The sequence below is a fragment of the Erpetoichthys calabaricus genome, chromosome 5, assembly GCF_900747795.2.
Source record: "Erpetoichthys calabaricus chromosome 5, fErpCal1.3, whole genome shotgun sequence".
NCBI lineage: Eukaryota > Metazoa > Chordata > Cladistia > Polypteriformes > Polypteridae > Erpetoichthys > Erpetoichthys calabaricus.
In genome coordinates this window covers 216,020,063-216,035,877 of record NC_041398.2, presented here as the reverse complement: position 1 = coordinate 216,035,877, position 15,815 = coordinate 216,020,063, and the positions used below count along the sequence as shown (strand labels likewise).

General features: G+C 36.6%; 1 protein-coding gene across 6 annotated transcripts in view; it reads right to left on the bottom strand.

Moving 5' to 3' along the window:
- The window catches only part of LOC114652243 (WD repeat-containing protein 7), a 535,548-nt gene that overhangs the window by 368,176 nt on the left and 151,557 nt on the right, over window positions 1–15,815 (bottom strand). For all 6 annotated transcript variants that reach the window (XM_028802521.2, XM_051928322.1, XM_028802524.2 and 3 more), the window contains 2 exons: window positions 12,063–12,817; window positions 10,937–11,022 (listed from right to left, as the gene is read on the bottom strand). In XM_028802521.2, the coding sequence (XP_028658354.1) occupies window positions 10,937–11,022; window positions 12,063–12,817 (841 nt within the window). The remainder of the gene's footprint in view (window positions 1–10,936; window positions 11,023–12,062; window positions 12,818–15,815) is intronic.

Here is a 15,815-nt window from a genome sequence, read left to right as displayed (position 1 = left end):
TATTTTTTCCAAGAAACTCAGTTTTCTGAAAAGCACACAAAGCAATGGTTTCACACATAAATCAATGTAAAACGTCTGTTGCTGCCTGTTGTAGGCGCCCGTTTGCAGTTTGCAGCAGCAGCAGCCAAACGGGGTTCGACTCGACAGCCAGCAGGAATGCACAGTGGGCTGGCTGCCTGGCTGTCTTTGTGAGACAGGTGCGCGGGGTTGCAGTGAGACGCAATATGGTTTGTACATCCTGTCATCGTAAGTGTCTGTCCTCCCAGGCAAACATTGACATAGGTGCATCAGCTACACGAACGTGTTCAGCACCATGATCAGCTGGGGACCGATCAGCTGATGCCAGTACCTCACTTTCGTTTTCGATCTACATCTCCAGATCACTTGCATCAAAATCGGAGTTCGACAAATCCGATTCAGCAATAATATGAAAAAAAGTCATCCACAGATTATTTTGCTTTGAGCATTCACTTTGGCCATTACTTATGCATATGAAACACCATATAGCTAAATTACACTTAAAGCTGATGTTCTTTTGCTTACAGATTTACCTGGACTGCTGCTTAAGCTACTGTATAATAATTGAGAATAGAAGACAATTTGAACTTTCAACATTAAACATGACATCTGTACTATAAAAAAATTAACGGTAAAGGAAAGTTTATGTTGGTTTATAAAAAAATCAGTTGGAAAAAAAAAACTGTACAGATCATCATTTTCTGTAAATTTTATATAAGCAGACTGATTCTATCGGAGGTATGACAAAGCAAGGTTTTGACCTCTAACCTCATCTCTCTCACTATGTTTGTTTGTTTCTCCTTTTCTGATCTAAAGTTTAATTTGAAGTCCTCATTGTTGCAATTGACTCAGTCCAGACAATGGCTGAAGAACACACTTTTTGGATAATTTTAGGCTTAAACCACCCCTGTTGTGAGAAAATGCAAAACTACATCTTTCATTTATTCTATTTAAAAAGTATTTAAATGTAGGGACAGATTGGGTTTTTTAGAGTGGTGTACTTTAACAAAATACAAGAATATTAATCTTTGAATTTTTGAGAATTGTGCCCCTTTTAGACCTGAAATCATGCCCATCTCAAGGCACAATATTGCAATCAGTGCCAACTGCCACTGTGAGGAATAAGGAAGAAATAGTAAGTGATGCGATCAAGAGGACACTGCTAATAACTTTAAGTGAATGTTTATACAACCACCCTATACTTGTGAGAGGAAAAAAGATGATGCATAAACAAACAATGAATTGAATCATACTTTATAAAATAAATACAAATGCTTCATTCAAAACCAAACAGAAGGCACTGTCCAATTCTCAGCAGCATTGCACATTAATGCACACATTCTCAATCATAAATGGAACCCAAGGTGCATTATTGCAGGTAAAACCTCTTACACTGTAGATAAAGTGTGCACAACTCTGTTCATTTTTCAGCTGCAATACACATTTAATGTAAAATACATAGTGGGAACTGTTGAGAGACACATGCATTCACATAGCTGAAGTCAGACTGCACCAGAAGAAGGTCTTTAATCATGTGTCTCATAGGCTCATGAGCAAGCTCCAGCAAGTTTCACAATAGAAGAAATGTTCTATTCAAATGATGTGCTTTGACATCTCCAGCACAGCGCTGGCAAATAGCTGGAAAACTGACCTCTTTCCAGTTCTCTCAGGTGTAGGACTAGGCTACCCTCTTTCACCTCTTTATGTCTGCTGTATTGAGCTCCTTGTCAAAAGCATAAGACAGAATCCAGAGATCAGAGGGGTCACCAGATTGGGGAGACACAAGAGGCTAAGTGTTCTCTCTACAAGGACAAGGTCATTGTAAACCTGCACACACCAGTGATCAATGATGAAACTCACCCAGAACTGAGAAGATTTTGGCCAAACTTCATGGGTGAAGGTTAACTGTTACAGTAGAGAGGGTACGGCTCTTTAGTCCTGGGACAAGAGACTAGCTAAAGTTAGGTACAAGATCTGCCTTTGGAGCTTCATATAGTTATGTGAAAAAGAAAGTGCACCCTATTTCAATTCTATGGTTTTACATATCGGGACAAAATTAAAAACCTGGTACTCAGCAGGTCTTAAATTACGTAAATAGAACCTTAAATGAACACCACCACATGATATATTAAAATGTGCCATTATTTATTTAACAAAAACTAGACCAAAATGCAGAAGCAGTGTGTGAAAAAATAAGTACACCCTTACTGTTTCTATAGGAATTAAGAGGGTAAGTAGCAGCCAGGTGCTGCTACTCAAAAGCACTTGATTAATTGATCATCAGCAAGTGTGAACACCTCCATGAAAGGACAAGTTTTGGCACTTTGCTGGTCTGTAGCATTCAGGTGTGTGTTATCACAATGCTAAGGAGGAAAAACATCTGCAATGATCTCAGAGAAGTAACTGTTGCTGCCCATCAATCTGGGAAGGGCTATAAGGTCATTTCTAAACAATTTGAAGTCCATCATTCTACAGTGAGAAACACTATTCACAAGTGGAAAACATTCAAGACAGATGGCAATCTTCCCAGGAGTGGACATTCCATTAAAATTCACCCCAACGTTGGACTATGCAATACTCAGAGAAATTGCAGAAAGCCCAAGAGCTACATCTCAGATTCTGCAGGCCTCAGTTAGCATGTTGTTTTTCCAGCCACAGGACCCGGGCACCTTGCAGTCATTGAATCGACCATGAACTACTTTGTATACCAAAGTATTCGACAGTCAAATGTGAGGCCATTTGTCTGACAACTAAAGCTTGGAAGAAACTGGGTCATGCAACAGGACAATGATCCCAAGAAAACCAGCAAATCTACAACAGAATGGCTGAAAAAGAAAAGAATCAAAGTGTTGCAATGGCAATTCAAAATCCAGATCTCAGCCTGACTGGAATGCTGTGGCAGGACCTTAAAAGAGCTGTGCATAAACAAATGCCTGCAAACCTCAATGAACTGAAGCAACGTAAGCAACAAAATAAAGAAGAGTGGGCCAAAATTCCTCCATAATGATGAGAGACTGATAATGTCATACAGAAAATGATTAATTCAAGTTATTGCTGCTAAAGGTGGATCTATAAGCCACTGAATCATGGGGTGTATTTAGCTTTTTCCACACACGGCTTCTCCATTTTGGCTTCATTTTTGTTAAGTGAATAATGTAAATAATGTTAAGTGATATATAAAATCATATAAACTGTAAGAGGGTGTACTTTCATATCCTTACCACAGAAGGCAAGCATTAATTAGAGCCTGTAAAGTCATCAGAAGATGGAAGAGTAAAAAAAAAAAAAAAGTCATGCTTAAATGTGAGAAAGGCACCCCAATATCCACATGCTGCCTCTTTTGCCTAACTGTGCAAACTAAAGAATACACGTGGAACAGAATCACATACATGTGTATGTGTTCACTTCTCCAAACTACACTGCATAATAACAATTGTGCAGAAAAAAGTGTGTAGCTCATCATAGCCAAAGACTCTATGAAATTTGCTGGAACATCTCTGGCACTAAAGTACAACTTGTTTGGCACAGCATTGCCTTCAACAGGCACTCCAACAGACATAAGCACCTTGCATGGACAGCCAATCAAGAAGGCTTACCTCTGAAGTTCTTCACGAACAACAGACAAATAGGCAAATACAGACACTATCTATAATATATCACACAGTAAGAGATATCCTTAAAGACCTTGTGTGAATGCCCTGAAATGATAATTAAGAGACTGAGTGACTAGGAACAATCTTTACTACCACATAACAGACCATCTAGGGGATTAGTATTTCATGTGCTGCATGAAGAATGCTCTTTGACTTGCCAGAAACTGTCCTTTGGTAAGAAAGGAGAGCGTGCCACCCTAGGATTGTTGCAGGTTCATCCGCAACCTGTTTAGAGACTACTCCATCTTGGAGGGAAACAAAATTCTGATTCATCTCCCCTTCCCCACTCTTTTTCCTTCAAGTGTGAATAAAGCATTAGATACCTCTCCCCCATCCCAAACCACTCTCCTGTTGCTTTACTAGATGTACATACTGTGACAAGAGAAAAGGTCTTTGACATAAAAGACAGGTGGTGTGATGTAATATTGGTATGCTGTGTAGCTTAGAATGTGCATGTCAAATGTCACTACAATGTAGGGCATACACTTAGACTCTCTAGTGTGCATTTATTTATAGATGTGATCGATATTATTGGCACCCGAGCATTTTAGGTATATCATGTACAACATCTTCAGAAATAACTGGAAATGTACCACCTTTTATCAAAAGAATATTTTAACAATGTGTAAAGTTACACAACAAAAAAGATATCTGTTCATTCTGCATGTAATTTATTTTTTAAGAGGAAAATGATAATAATATTTGGACAGTATTATAGGCACCCTTCCCAAATTCTCAAGTCTCATAATCTTTGGCAATAAGTGTGAAGTAAATCATTTTTATATATTTTCATACACTCTTTTATCAATATTATAAATGTATACTCAGGTATACATATTGCTAGTATGAGAACAAAGGAACTCCACCAGCCCCACCCAAAGTAAGGTGCAGGACTGAAAATGACATCATTTGTTTTTCTCATCTTTCTAGCTCTTTCATAATCTATAGGGTGATTTACTGTTTTTCTACCGACCATAAAACCTACAGGAATGCATTTTTTAGCCAGACAGGTTTTCAGTTGAATGAAGAGTTCACTTGTCATTTTCCAATGGAGTCATTGAATTAATTAGTTAATTAATACATATAACACACCTTTTTCAGTGTGACTTAAGAAAAAATATTTAAAAGAAATCCACAATATATGACAGCCTCCAAACATTGCTTGTAGCTATCTACAGTACATGTTTATTATGTTGGCTGCACCTTTCTTCTGATAAATTTAGTCCCAGTTGAAAGATGTTCTAGCTCTTGAACGTTTGCAGGATTCCTTGCACCAATAGAAGACTCTTGATTTACCCCAAACATTCCAATTGGACTGAGACTGAGATGAGGGACTCATTGTCAACTAGTTGAACATACCCATGATCTTTGACCCATACCTAGCTTTTTGAAAACGGGCACAATATCACATTCTAAAATGCCTAGCACCAGAAGCAGCAAAGCAGCCTCACAAAATTATGGAAACACCACTATATTAAACTGTAGGCAAGGTGTATGTTTTTTTTTTTTTGTAAGATTAATTTCGTAACATACAAATCACTGATATGCATTGCCAAAGAGCTCTAGTTTGATTCCATCATTCCAAAGATCATTTTCCCCAGAAGGTTTTTTGATTAGCGGATTTGGGCAAAGATTACTTGTGGCTTTTTATGTTTGTCTATCAAGAGTACGCTCTCTTGCCTTTGCCACAAATGTTTTTCTCGGTTTACTCAGCAACATATTATACAGGTTGAAACCATCACTCCAGATTGCTCCAGGTCAGATATAATCTCTATGGATGTTGTTGTTGTGTTTGTTTAAACAATTTACCTCAACCTTCTAAGACTTTAATTTTCATCTCCCATTCAGATCCTGGGAGGTTTTTGACAGTTCCATGAGAATCAAACTTATTATTATATGGTGAACTGTATATGCAGGAATGCCACGGTCTCAGGAGATGAACTTGCATCCTTTTGCATTTTTATATTTGATAATAGTTTTGTTGTCTTGGACAGCTCTCTTGTCTATTGGCAATGTCAAAAAGGAACAGGAAATTAATGAGCAATTTTTTTAAGCATTAAAGCCATCATTCATTTGTTGATTCATTTCATAGGAGTACTGGTAATTTATTGTACGTAGCCACTGAAATTAGAGTCTATTTTTTTCTTTCAATTTTATTTAAATTGTTCTGAAGGTTGCAAATAATTGGGTCTAGAGACATTTTAGTTTTCATTGTATTTCCATACATTTCTCTTTATCCTACATACTGTAGGTACAGACCAAAGATGTTTCACGGCTCTACTTCTTCCTGGCAATAGTATTCATAAAGAGGTGCTAACTATATTGACCACAAATATATATTTATTAAATTTAGTTTAGCACAAACTGATAAAAAAGGAAATTTCAGAATATTACAAATGAGCCTTCTGTTGATTACTTAAAAAAACCTGTGTCTGTCTTAAAGCAGAGTTGGAACAGACTGTGTTACTACATCCTCTGAAATACTACTTGGACAATATTACACTGGCATAGTACAAATAAACAGTGACAAATAAAAAAATAAGTCAATGAATCATTAAGTGTACAAAATTGTATTCAAATTTTGGATTCAAAGTAGCCAACTTTTGATGATATAACAGCCAAACTGTGGTAACCCTTTTGATTCAGAGTGCAAGTCACCAACTCTGCCTCCATCAAAAGAACCTCAGACTATCACACAACCTCCTCCATGTTTGACAGCTGGTGTCATTATCCTTTCACCAACTCGACGGTGTACAAACACCTTGAGTGACAAACTGAAGATTTCAAATTTTGATTCATCAGTCCATAAGACTTTCTTCTAGTCTACAGTAGTCCACAGCCTTATTTTGTCCTTTTAGGAAAGTTTTACTCAGTGTCACTCATCCTGTAAAACCTGCAGCACAAAGTCTTCTCTTCATAGTTGAAACTGAAACTTGCTTTTTTTGACCACTGTTAAGCTGTGCTTGAAGCTACTGTGCTGTGAGGTGCATATCACACAACCTGGTGACCCTCAGAAACTTTGGGTGTGTCAGATCTCTTCCTATCAGAGTTTCTTCCAGTTTCCAATTGCCTTTAGATTGTGTAGGACACCATACTCACTGAAACTGATTTATTTTTTACATTCCTCTAAATGAAAGGCCTGCACTTCTAAGGATAATAATGCTCCTTGTCATTTAATTTATTAATTGGCATTTTTTTTTGTCATTAGCCCTGGTATTTACAACTTTCTAGGGTGTATTAACATACACTGGTCTAACTCTGCTTTAAGGCAGAGGGTTTTTAAGTAATCAACAGAAGTTGGGACACCTGTGCAAACTGTTTGCTTCAAATTAATTTACTTCAATTGCTGCAGAACATCTGTAGGTTGTAAGCTATTAGTGGTTCCCTGAAGAAGGTCCATTTAATTTTTTTGGTTTTTGTCAAACTAAACTTTAAATAAAAACTTCTGTCAGTTTACTGCGTAACTTTCACTATTTTAGGTCATTCATTGCATTTCAGCTGAGTAAATGTGAAGAAAAACAGGAAAAACAGAAGTATTCTAAAACTTTTGATTGGTAGTGTATATAATTATGTATATTAAGGTTGTATATTTTAAAATAATAATGCAAACTGGTAAGTTCTCACATCATACATTAAAACCAATATGGCAAAATCAGTTTTACTCAGTTTTATCTTTCTGCGCACACTTAATTCCTGCATTGGGCTTCTGTGGTACTCACTTAAACCAGTATACTTTAGAGTTGTCTGTTAACCTAGCACACTTATCTGTGGAATGTGGAAAGAAAGTACTTGTAGACAGAACTGTGAAAGACAGAAGCTGGGATGAGAATCAAACCCCGGTTCCTAAAGTTGTGAATCTCCTTGTCATTGTGGTGGTAAAAATGATAAAAGTCAAAACACGAGTGTGTGTTTGACTGGCAAGATAATACTAATGCTGCAAAACTTAATTAATTGTTTAGAAACGCCAAGAGCCAGAGAGTATAATATAAAAGGCAAAATGTTTATATGCATTTTAAAATATGCTGTTTATCTAATGGACTCAGGCTTTATGCTGTGAGAGCAAAAGGTAGTTTTGAGTGTTTAAACTGAGCTAGTAGCAGATGTCTTGCAGTAAGTGTTACAATCAAAGCATCAAATGTGAACAGTGAGGCAGGCTGTACCAAACTTCAATTAAGGCAGTAAAATTACATGACTTGCAGTTTCAACTCAGAAACAAGGTGACATGAACCCTGAATAAACAAAGTCCAAAAACTGAAAATGTCACATAAAATGCATAAATAAAGAAGGACAAACAACCTTTATAATGAATTCAAACGTTCACATTCTATGTTGAAGAGGAGTAATACAGAGTCAGGTGGGGTTTTTTTCACAGCCAGAAATATGCAAGTGTGTTTAATTTTATACACAACTTCTTTATTTCTTTAACTTGCTTGATTATTGCTCAAGGGGAATTACTGGGGTTTGGTTACAAGAAACATTTATGTGGAACAATAAAAGAGGTGGACCATAAATTAAGGGTCTCAAAACTATGTATTTTCTTAACTTAATGAAACCTCATAATGAAAGCTGCTGAATTTTTTACTGGAATGGTAAAAAGATTTGGTTTAGAAAGTGACAGGACAGAACAGACAGACAGACAGACAGACAGACAGACAGACAGACAGACAGACAGACAGACAGAGAGAATGAAAGCAATGCCACTCATATAAGAGGACTTGCTGTACCAATTTTTGTCACAGGACTGACCAATACGAGTTCCTTATGAGGATGATGATAAAGATCCTACCATTCAGATCACTCATTTACCCCTTGGGTTGATAATTTCTTTCCTCAACTCTATTTCTTTCAAGCAAATACAGTATGGGAAACTATTGCCTTGAAGGAATGGGACAAGCACATCACCTCTGTCATTAAGAAAGCCAGGCACAGATTGTTCTTACTTCTCCAGCTTAAGAAGCTTGGCATATCAAGGCATATATTTTTACATTTTTACTTAGCCATCATCGAGAGTATTGTGACCTCCTCCATCACTGTTTGGTTTCCTTCTGCCTCCTCTCTTTCTAAGACTCAGTTGTAGCGGGTGATTTGCTCATGAGAGAAAATCATTGGCTGTTATCTCCCAACATTAAAAGATCTGTTCATCGCCAGAGTAAAAAACAGAGCAGGAAAGACTGCAGCTGACTCCACACACCATCCCAGCAGCCATCTGTTCTTAAATTGCCATTGCAGAGGAGGTACAGGTCTATTGCGACCCCAACTACACGTCATCTCCGCAGCTACTTTCCTCAAATTTTTCAGAACTAAATAAACTTACATACGGTTACTCCTAACTGTTTCTGCAACATATAACTGGTAGCTGTGCTGTTTGTCTATTTGTAAATGCTCATAAATATTTCATACTTGCTCAACTTGTACTATTTAATATCTATATTATTATGTATAGTTTTTCTATCTTTTTGAGTGAACTATATAAGTTTGTAATTGTTTTGTTCAAAAGATTGTATATGTATAGTGGTTTGCACAGTGTTAGGTTAGGTTAGGTTAGGTTTCTTTATTTAGTCATGTTTACACAGGAAAACATGAAATTTGCCTTCTCAGTTGCATCTAATAACAGGTAACAGACAGAATGAAATAAAACAGACAAATAGAAATAAGAAAGGTTAAGGTAAGGCAGTTAGATAAAACATATTTATACCAACAACAACAAAAAAAAAAAAGGTTACAGGATATATATAAAAACCTTATCTCCGATATTTCTTATTGAAAAGTCGTATGGCACTAGGAAGAAAGGAGTTTCTGGAGCGATTTGTGTGGGTTTTCAAAGCAACTATCCTTCCTGATTTACTGAAGTTTAGTTCTACATGTAATGGATGTCTGTCATCAGTTGAGATGATTTCCAGTTTCTTTAGCATTGCCCTCCGACACACACTAGTCAAATCATCTACATCAGCCCCAATAACTTTAGCTGCATACTTCGTAATCTGCTGGAGCTTTTTTGAGTTTTGGTTTGTCAGACTATTAAACCAGGCAATGAAACTGAAAGTGATCACGGACTGAATCATACTACGATAGAAGGACAACATGAGGTCCTTGTCTACTTTAAATAGTTTGAGTTTATGGAGGAGAAATAAGCGCTGGTTGCATTTAGAAATTATTTTTTTGTATTTGTATTCCACTTAAGATTGTTATCTAGGTAAGTTCCTAAGTATTTATATTCATTCACTATTTCTATCTCCTCTCCCAGAACTACAATAGGTGAACATACAGATTTCTGTCTCTTAAAATCAAATATCATTTCTTTGGAGAGTTTTTATTGCACCATTTTACTGGTAGGTTGAAATTATCTTCAGTTGGTTATGTCTTGTATCTCATGTTTTGCAACTAACCAAACTCAATTCAGGTATGTTTCACATGCTACCAATAAAGTGATTCTGATTCTGCAGCACTTTATGCTTAGAATCCATTGTATAAATAATCAGTCCCTCTTTATCACAAGCCTTATCCTCCATTGTCTGCTGTTACTTCATTAGCTGGTCACTCACAAAGTAATGATCTGCAACTCTCATTTTTTCAAAAGTGAGGTCTATTTCAAATATGTAAAGTTTCTAATCAAGGGTAGTATTGTTTAATTACTTTTGCTGCCCATTTGAATAAACACACAGTAGATAAATTCTTAAGATACAGTATGTAAAGTAGATCTTTCTGCCTAAGAGATAATATTTGAAAAGGTAAAAAAAATCTTCTTTCTGGAACAACTATACAAAAGTCATAATTAGATGTTAAAAACTAAGTACCTTTGTTAATTTAGATATATATGAACAATGACAAATTTAAATCAAGAACATATTGGTACTGAACTGACATGACTAGCATATTAAGAAGGGATTTATTTACTTCAGAAGAGAGAAATGTTGGATATAACACAAAACCGAATGTTGCTTCATTTGCCAGTGCTTGTCTAGGATAGTAATAATCTTGTCCTGCTGTTGTTGTACTACTTCATACAACAAAACTCGGCTATGTTAATGATTTTTTGAAATGACAGGTTTGAATAAATATAAATCTTTTATTCTTAACAGATCCTGGTTTAAATAACACATTTAATGCTGTGATGTTAAGTAAAAGTTTTAATAAACCAAAAAAAGTATAGACTATTATGAAACGTATACATTTCAAAAACTGAAATTCTGATCAATTAAAGAAAACAGTGAAAAACTTTTCTACACCCCTCTGACATTCATATAAAGACTGTGTTTTATAGTTACCTTGTTTGATCTGTCCTTGCATGGCATTACTGGAAGTTTGGGAGAACGTTTTTTTAGCTGTCTCTGGTGTGCCTGGCTTTGGTGGCCTAAAATAACCATACAGTAACATTAATATTATGACACAAAGTCAAAGAAAATCTTCAAATATTGCGCTGAAGTGTGTCAGACACCTACGCATAAAAGAACACAATCTTCACAGACTGTACTGACTAAACACTTACTGCCAGAAACCGTTTTATAGTTTGGTATCACTGGAACTGCTTACTTGTTCAACTCAAATTAAACATTAAAGCTAACTCGAAGATGTATTTATATCATTTGCATATAATGAATAACTCTGAAGCAATTTAGAAAATGTCTAATTCAGTGTAAACCACCAGGAGTTGTTGCAGCACCCCAAACACAACAGTACAGACACAGTTTCAGATTCCAATAAAGTGATTTATTCTCACAAATACCTTAATGTATTTCACAGTTCCAGCAATATGACTTTCTCCTACTCCACCCCTCCCTGGTGAGCTTTGGCTGACTACTCTCCCAACTCTGACCCTCGGTTGAAGTTGAGCGGGTTCCTTTATACCAGACCCGGAAGTACTAACAGCACTATCTGATTGCATCCAGGAAAGCACTTCCAGGTTAGGCTGCCTCCAGCAGCTCCCCCTTGTGGCACATCAGGACCTCAGCAGGGTTGCCTGCTAAAACTAAAACTCCGATTCAGCCCTGCAGGTGTCCAGACAGGATGTGCATCAGGGGGATGTCACCACCCAGTGTACTGGGAAAGCATATGGCCCTGGGAAGTAGTCTCCCCCTCTCCATCCATTATAACAGCCTCCCGACCAGAAAAGGTACCACTAACCAAACTGGTCAGGATGCCTGTCCACCCGCATCCTTCAATGTCAGCCAACCCAAATTGTCTATTACAACAGATATTTTTTAGTTCAGATTGTATCTGTTCTTCCGATAATAGTTTAGATAAATATCTGCTAAGCCATATCATCAATAAAAATAATTTAAAACTCAAAGACATAAGTTTGTAATGATATCATAAAATAATTCATAGATATCTTAATTGCATTTTAAGCTGTTTCTAAATGCAATCAGTTCATAAAGAAATAAAAAGAAATACCTGACTGGAGGCTTCTTCATATGTTCTCCAACAAATGTTGCATTTGTCATGCTCATTAAAGTGTTTGCCAAAGAAATTACAGACAGTAGGTGCTGGGTGGTTACAGCTCGAGAGACACCATAAGTACCCTTGCCCAGGATTTCAGACACTGATGTCTTTCTTCCAGTTGCATCACTACCAGCAGATGACATTCTAACCACAGACTCTTTGAAGGTTGGCAACATGAGTGACATGTGGCCACCTCTGGAAAGGAGGCCAAAAGAGACAGGGCAGTGGGGCTTCAGCATTCCTAAGCGGTTGAGACAGACATCATCCAGAACTTCATTTAAACCCCAAGCGTGAAGACAAGACATGAAAAGCTTTGCTGTATCCATTGTCAAGTTGTATTCAAGCAATGTCAAAGATTTAGACTTGGGGTCATCCCTTCTCTGGCGTCGAAGTTCATCATCCTCATCATCATCATCATCTAGTAAATGTTCTCTAATATTCTCTTTGATGGTCTCTTTCACCTGTTTTAACAGCACGGCTGCACGTTTCCCTGCTAAAAATGATCCTCCCTTGTCAGAACTTCCAGAGGCTTTTTGCAAAATCTCAGGAGAGATCAGAGTTGGGTTGGGCCTTGACGCTTCTTCTGTGAGGAGCTGTATAATGACTGCCTCCACATCAAAGAAAAGAATATGCATATCAGGGTCTGTCAGATTAGTCTTCATTGCTTGCACCATTAAAGAATTGTGTGAGTATTTGGGCAAGTTACCCTGGAAAAAATAAAAATACAAAATTGTTAACAATTTAAAAAAATGAAAAATTCCACTGTCATTACAAACTACTAAAATGCTTACCCAATAAAAAGAAAAAATAAATTAAGCATAGGAGAGGAATAGGGGCTGAGTTGTGAGCACTGTTGCCCCATACCTGGACTTAAATCTTAGGAACTGTGTTTGTGGAGTTTGCAAATTCTTCCCATGTCACTATGGTTTTTTCTTGGCTTCTCGAAGTTTATTCCCATAGCTAAAAGACATGCAGTTAGGGTGAATGGCAACTCTAAATCTGTCTAGAGTTACCATCCATGTGTCTGGTGATAAGACTGCCATTTCACTCATGGCTGTGTCTGATACTGTTCAAATGCTTCCCTGTTACTGAACTAAGATGGTTTACTACTTGACAGATGGATTATCATATCCAATATATGTAACATTCAGCACCCAACTCATGGCTGGTTCCCTCCCTGCATATGATGCTGCTAGGATAAGCTAAGGAATGTTTTATACATAAAATAAGTTAAAAATGATCCAACAATTGCACAACTTGCATGAAAAAAATAATCCAACAGCATAATGCACCAGCTAAACATTAAAGTATCAATCAAAAAAAAACTATATAAGACACTTAGGGCAAGATATATTTATGATACTGCCTGCCTTTATATTCTTATGGATGGCATTGCTTCCTTGAGTTTGAGACTTATTTGGAGTTTGATAAGGCAGTACTTTTGTTCTGTTTTTTATTTTGCTCTTTCTGTTTACAGGATTTTTTCCTTTGTTTACTGGATTTCTGCTTTGGATCATGTTTGCTTTGGACTTCCTTTCAGGCAAATCCATTTTTGCTCTTTTGAGTATTTACTTTACTTGTATATTTCTGTCTTTGTTAATAAACCTTCATATTATTTATAAAGATTCTTCATTGCCCTCTTTGTTACAAGCCAGAGTTTTTTTCAATCTCTAGTGGGAATTTTTAGGATTTTCAGGATGCTTATGCTTGGAACTCTTTAATTCATAACAAAAAATAAGTCCATTCTTCAAGACTATTTTTTAAAATAATATCAATTTTAAAGGATATTTTTAACACACCAACTGCTAGCCCATTCAAAATGAGAACCACAGCATAGGCTGATGGGACTGATGCTTCAGAGTATCAACCATCTTCCTGACCTCATATTATGCAATATTAACAGCAAGCTTCATACAGTGCTCTTCACATTCATATATCCCCAGTTCTTTGAATCAATAAACAAAATCCCTTGCCTCAACAGTTCAACAACTTACAAATGAGTTTATCTAGGTGGATAAGAAAAGTAGGAGGAGAGATACTGTATAAAATAATACCTGAAGCAGGATGGCACAAACCAGAAGGAACTGTAATGAACAACCCATTATTTCATTGTCATAACCTAGCCATCTTTTTGTTCTCTTTAACACTTTAATTAGTTATTTTCTAAGGTATAGTGTTGTGAAAATGTTTTTGTCCACTTGTTTATTTCTTCATATTTGTCATGAGAAATGGCATCAGATCTTTAGATAAAATGGAAAATCAGATAAAGGGAACCAAAGTAATCATAAAACACTATTTCTAAATTAGTACTTAATATATTTATGTTTATTGTTACTCACTTAAACAACAGACCAGAATCAATTGTTAATTTGACTCAGTTGACTGAACATGCCAGGCTTGACTGCAACCAAAAGTGTTGAATCTAAACCTCACCATCACAGTGAAGTAGTCATCACAATGTTTCTAGAACATTATGCCTTACTCAAATGAAATTCTAGTAGAGATGATAAAACAAAGATTGTTGAAACTTACCAATAATGAAAGTGCTTTCTTTAAGGCTCTTGGATATTACCGCACCTCAGTGATGGCCACTATCTCCAAATGGGGAACATTTGAAACATTGGTGATTATTCTCAGCAAAGGCAAGCCTGCCAAAATTGCCTCAAGTGAACAGCAACAGCTTGTTCAGTACGTCACAGAGGATCACAGAGGGACATCCAAAGAACTGCAGGCCTCCCTTGCCCCAGATAAGTTCAGTGTTCATGACCTCATATAAATAAGTAAAAATTGGATTCATAGGTGAGGAGCAAAGAAGAAACCCTCTGCTATTCAAGTGCAACATCCAATCTCATATGGGATTTGAAAAGAAACACCTGAATGATCCCCAAACCTTTTGGAAAAATATTCTTTACGTAGACAACCAATAGAAGAACGGACAACACAGGTCTCACTATGTCTGGTATAAAGCTAATACAATGTTTAACATCAAGCACATCATATCTACAATAAATCATGGGGGTGTTAGTGTGATGTTGTGGGAATGTTTTGTTGCCTCAAGACCTGGAAGACTTGACACTATTGATACAACCATGAATTCTGCATTCTAACAAAGAATGTCTACTCATCTGTTTATGACCTGTGGCATAACTGGATTATACACCAGGACAACGACCCAAAACACAAAAGCAAGTCTACAACTGACTGGTTCTGGAGAAACAAAATTAAAGCTTAGAAGTGGCCTGGTCAGAATTTTGATTTGAACCTAAAATGGATCTTTAGGACCTAATATGAGAAGTTCATGCTCAAAAACTTTACCATATGTCTGAACCAAAGCAGTTACACAAAATAAGAATGGGCTAAAAATCTTTAACAGTAATGCAAAAGACTGATATCAAATTTTAGGAAGAGCTTAGTTGTGATTATCACTGCTAAAGATGCTACACATAGGTATTGAAATTACAGAGTAAATTACTTTTTTACATGGGTGATGGGGATGTTGGATAACTTTATTCCTTAAATAAAGACTAATGATTCAAAAAAATGTACCGTGTGTTCACACCTAGGCTTCTTTTCTCTAATATGGCATTTTGTCTAAAGGTCCAAGGCCATTCACTGTTAATATATGCAAAAAAAGAGGATATTAGGAGAAGGGAAAATATTTTTTCACAGTACTATATGACTCTGTATGCTACTGGTTTGCAGAGA